At 42.6% G+C, this 5376-nt stretch overlaps 1 protein-coding gene across 1 annotated transcript; it reads right to left on the bottom strand.

The window, feature by feature from the left end:
* Window positions 1–249: 249 nt before the first annotated feature.
* Window positions 250–4751, bottom strand: LOC110192397 (haptoglobin-like). Its single transcript, XM_020963524.1, has 5 exons — window positions 4644–4751; window positions 3327–3406; window positions 2872–2973; window positions 2091–2165; window positions 250–1208 (listed from the first exon to the last, which is right to left on the bottom strand). Exons 1-5 carry the CDS (start codon window positions 4646–4648, stop codon window positions 433–435), a joined length of 1038 nt encoding a protein of 345 aa, XP_020819183.1. The 5' UTR covers window positions 4649–4751; the 3' UTR covers window positions 250–432.
* Window positions 4752–5376: the final 625 nt, after the last annotated feature.

Here is a 5376-nt window from a genome sequence, read left to right as displayed (position 1 = left end):
TTCTCTGTCTAAATTAGATTAAATTAAATTCATTCTAGCAATAATGATGGAGCTTTAACCCAAGGTCTTTCTAATAGGGCTTCAGTGTTTTTTCACGAGGAGAGTTCTTATTTGTCAGTGGTTCTGCCGTTCGGATAATTTTTCACTTTTTTGCTTACTTCCCCAATGGATCCTAGCCCAAAAGACTGCCCAGAATTGTACACGTGAGGATGACCAACAGACCAAGACTTAAAAGGAAGAGCACATGAGTATATTCAAGAGAGCACTTTATTGTTTATACTTAGCTGGGCTACTGCCACTAATTTACAGATGTTTTGTGTGATACCCAGCTTGCCTAGCCATATGTGAAATCTTGCCATCTTGTGCAACTCATTACAAGCCTTGAGCTGGTGCAAAAAAAAAAAAAAAGTAGAGTTCCAGCCTGCCTCCTGTCTAGTTGGTGGCTATTGTCTCTTGGATCCAGTCCAGGATGGAAGGCACTTTCACGTAAACGCCATATTCAGCCACTGCACAACTCTTATCAAAGGACAGAATACCTGCTGCATACCAGGTATCATCAGCCTCATCATGAATAGCAAAGGCACCACCAGCATCACCGTAGCATGTGTCTTCATTGAATCGGGTCAGACCAGCACAGAATGTATATTGGTTCAATATGGGCTGGACTCCAACAGGACTCTTTTTTTCCTTCTTTTCTGGTCCTGTGCTGCCTTCGTAGTGTTCTATGCATTTGGCATCGTCAGCCACAGGCAGCATGACATACTTCAAACGTTCACTAAAAGCAAAATTGGCATTTCTTCCCCAACCAGACACGTAACCTACACGCCCCACTTCTGCATAGTCTTTCTGGGGCAAGCAAATGGGCATCACCTTCTCATTAACAAGTACTTTACTTTTAAGTTTGATGAGTCCGATGTCCACCATGGAGTGGTTGGGGTGTAGAATCACTCGATCAATGGCCACGGGCTTCTTCCCCAGGAAGAGCTTCAGGGTAGGGGTGATGTCTTCGAGAACGGCACTTTCATCGTGACTCAGAAAGAGGTTTTTAGCTGTGGTCAGTAACCATTGATCACTAATCAAAGTAGCTCCACTGCTGAGATTTCTCTGGGAAACCATGTGACCTTGCCAGGGAAAGCTGCCCTTGGCATCTAGTGAGCCCCCAATGATCCGCTGTACTGGTTTGGCTGGGTTCACAGGTTTTCCACACACTGATAGGAAAGAGAAGAAAAACAAGGGCTAAAAGATGAAAGGGATTCCCAATCTGTGAGATAAGGTTAAAATGCCATTATAATGAAAATTTTTGTACAAGAAAGATGTTCAAGCCCTAGCCAATGACTGCCTTATTTAAGCAGCATTCATTTTCAGATCCATTTGGACAGTCCCTTGGGGTTCATCTGAAAGAGTTCTGCCTGGGGTAGAGGATAATTCATAGTAGCCTTGGTCAGAATTGAGTTTAGTGACACACTCATCCTACAGGTTGACTGTATTCTACCTAGAAAGAGATGGAGAATTGGTGGAACAGCCACTAAGGCTTCTTGCTCACCTAAGAAATTTCTGCATATACTTGAGTAGTCAAGCAAAACTCAGGCTTATATCTAATCTATAGCTTTATCTAGAGGTTTCCTTGATTCATTCATGGCTTCCCTTAAATTTTTCTTCCTAAATCTCTCTTTTATCCTCTTTGGTTCTGGAACTCTAGATTTCTGAAGCAGAAGATTGAACATTTTTATTTGTCAGTCAACAAGCCTTTATTAAGTGCTTGCTTCCTATGTGTGAGGCATTGTGCTAAATCTGGGAGACAGAAAGGAGCAAAATGTCTTTGCTGTCAAGAGACTCATATTTAACTGATGTGGGTCCCTACTCATCAGCTCTGATTTATTTTGATCAGATGTCAGTACTGTCCCAACTTTATCAACAGATAACTGCTTAACTCTCCACAGTTTGGCTATGTAGACCTTATTTTTCTGAGAGCTTCACATTCCCTTTCTCTCGAGTAAGCCAGATGAGATCCAGCATTGCCATAGGTGTGTGACCTAGTTTTGGATCTGTCCCACCCAATTTGCTTCACTGTCATAGTTTCTTGTGCCTACCTGCTTCACATGTAGGTAGTTTTTCACCAACATCCTTGTTAGTCCACTGTTTCTCCTTATTTAAGGTGTAGAGGCCTGAGGAAAAATAAGAAAAAGTGCCCAAAAAAGATTGAAATCAAGCAGTTAAATTCTGAAACAGAGCTACTGAAACTGAGAACTGGAATGAGCACAGAAAAGCCCCAGATACAGAAAAAAAATAAAAAGAATTATGCTAGGGTCCCTTCAACCCAGTTTTTAAGGGCCTATTATGTGAAAGGTTCTGAGAATACAAAGATAAAATAAGGGATAATCCCTCAAAGAGTTTACAATATAGTAACAGAACAAGGGTTCTTTGTCTTATATGTGACATGACCTGCTTTGGAGGCAGTCTGGTGAAGGCAGTGGGCCCCTTCTCAGAACCATGTTTTTAAATTGATTTCCTTTTAAATAGAGATTACAGAGGAAACCAATTCTACTGAAATGTAGTCACCAAAATTTTTTTTAAGTTCACAGACTCCAAATTAAGAATCCCTGCTAAAGAATGCCAAATATATCTTCTTTTATCCCAAAGACACTTTTGTATACATGACCTCATTAGATCCTCACAACAGCCCTGTGACAGATTGGGTGGTATTATTCCTATTTGAAGAAATGGGAGAAGTTGTAACTTCCCCAAGATTACACTAGTAGGACTAATTCCTCATGGAAGTCATTGACTTTTGGAAATTATGACTCTGGATCACTGGCTTTTATTCCATTTCTGAAGGAGGAGTGTATCAAGGAACAGTCATTCAAGTCTTACCATCACCATCACTTTTCAGTCTATAGAACTGGTCACACTTATAGCGGACTGCGTGCTCAGCATAGCCATTTTCTATAGGAGGAGGTTTTGGGCAGAGGTCATCTGTAAGGAGAGAGGGTGAGGAGATCAGGTTAAGACACCAGAGCAGAGCTCCACCAAAGCTTAGATGAGAAAAAGGCCTCACTGTTCAACCCAAAGCATAAAATAAGCAGCCACTAAGCAGTAAGTTAAGCTATTGATGAGCGAGACACCATTGCCCCAGAATGCAAGGGATTCAACACTGAAAATAAGATTAGTCTTCTCTCTGGGGCTGCAGAGTCGCCAAGGTCATGATTGTACTCGGCTCTGTCAAGGCCACACCAAGTGGTACAAATTTCAGAGCAGCAGAGCCGATGGCCGTCTACCTCGCTTCTGCTCTTCCCAGCCCTCCCAGCCCTTCCAGCATGCACACCTACCCTCCATATCCAGGACGTCATTTTGGGCATCTGCAGACAGCAGTCCACAGAGAAGGAGGGCAGCTACAGTATATAGAATCCTGTGGAAAGAAAATGGGCAAAGTGGCAATGCCAGTCTTTCCTTTCCCCAGTGATAGGCTGACCCCCAAACACAGACACGGGCACGTAACACGAAGCAACCCAAGAGGAAAAATAGGGCTTCTAGGACCAGTTCAGTTCACCAAGCATTGATCACGCACCTACTGTAAATTTGCTAGGCATTGTTAATACAATTCTTTTTAGAAAAAGCCAATCCCTCCTCTCAAGGAGCTTCTATTCAACTGGGTGAGAAGTTGATTCCGTTGAACAGATTCCCTGGATCCCTGGTTGCCACCTGCTACAAACCAGCCCGTATCTGTATTGAAAGTGAGCAGCCATAGAAAGGGCATAAGAATATCCATAACTGCTATTGGGTAGGCCCTAATTTCTGGCAGCATCCAGGAGACAAAATATAAAAAGATACAGAAGTCACCCATGAATAGTAATAAATTTTTTTTAAGCTAGCATTTGCCAATTAAGTTACAAGTCACTTTTCATGCATCATCTCATTTGAGTTTCACAACAACCCTGTGAGGCAGTAACTATCCCCATTTTTTTTAACCAAACCTGTGGTTTCATTGGCCTAAGAAGCTCCTCTACCGATACAGATTGGTGCTGTCTCTGCAACTTTAGCACTGAGAAGTACTTGCCCAAGGACTCATTACCAATGTAGTCACACGACTAGTATTGGCCAAAAAAGGACCTGAACCCAGGTCTTTCTGTCTCTGAAGCCAGCTCTCTGTCCAATACAACATTTGATAGCTAAGGAAATGGAAGAGATATCCCTGAAACACTAGTAGTTCCCTTTCTCCTTCAGTCAGATAGTATGTAAGATACTTAACCGTATCTCCTATCTTGCCTATCCTTCTGATAACCATCCCAACAGTGTGGCATGCAGAGAGATTCCAAATGGATCTAGATCAAATTTAAGGAAGTGGGTCAGTACAAATCTCCTGGCAACCCTTGTTAAATGGAAACCCAGCAGTCTCAGGGAAATGAACCCTCCTCTTGTACTGTGTTACCTTGGGAAAGACACCAAATGACATCAGAAAACACTTGCTAAGAAAGAATAGGATGAGGGACAGCAAATCCTTCAACCAGTGCATAGTTCATTTGCCCTGTTTGCATGGGGGGGCCCATTTGAATTCTCCTTCCATGCTTACTGCCTCAAGCAAGAAGAAGAATGAGAAAAAGAAACAAACAAAAGGGGGGAAAAAAGAGGGGAACAAGAACACCTACCTCATCTTGGGTTTGTGTTGTGTCTGAGAGAAGAGTGCTATGAAAGGGGTGGCCACAGTCTTTTTATCCCTCCATTGCTACACCCAGCCCCGTTTCAGTTTTGCAATTCCAGTGACCACATGGCCTTGGCCTTGTTGAGGCCATTGGCATTGTCCAATAGCGAAACCACAAACATGGGTTGGGGGGAGGGGAGAGCTAAGGTCTTGCATCATATTTCAATTTCCCTTACTTTTTTTCCCTAGTACTTCATGGACTTGGCAGCTCCATGGGCCTAGGATTCTGCCAGAAAGGTTCTCGGAACCAGCTTTTGAGAAGGCTGGGAAGAGCCTTTCTGGAATACACTCTGTGTTTCTTTCTGTCATTTCCAAAACTGGGAGATTTTTTTTCATCTATTGTTGACCTTTTGTTAACCTGCTGCATCCTTCCTTAGATGAGGCCTTGTAGAAAGTGCTTCTTTCAGACTCATTTTATTTACTTCCTATTGAGATCTCTGCTGCTTAAAACCACCCATTTCTCTATCCCGCAATCAATAAAAGATGTTATTGAGTGTCACTTTACGGATTGCTCTGCAGGGGAAAGTTTGGGCTAGGGTCAATGCTATGATATACTCCCAATCTTATTCAAATGCAACAGTGAAAAAATCCTAGGCTGGTATAGGGGGATGATGAATTTTCATTTTATCAAGGTAAGGGCTTTCTCTTTCTTTAGTATTATGATTAGGATCCACCCCCAC

The sequence above is a fragment of the Phascolarctos cinereus genome, unplaced genomic scaffold (genome assembly GCF_003287225.1).
Source record: "Phascolarctos cinereus isolate Bilbo 61053 unplaced genomic scaffold, phaCin_HiC Scaffold_2;HRSCAF=192, whole genome shotgun sequence".
Classification (NCBI taxonomy): domain Eukaryota; kingdom Metazoa; phylum Chordata; class Mammalia; order Diprotodontia; family Phascolarctidae; genus Phascolarctos; species Phascolarctos cinereus.
Note: the sequence above shows the minus strand (reverse complement) of the source record. Positions and strands in the feature narration are given on the sequence as shown.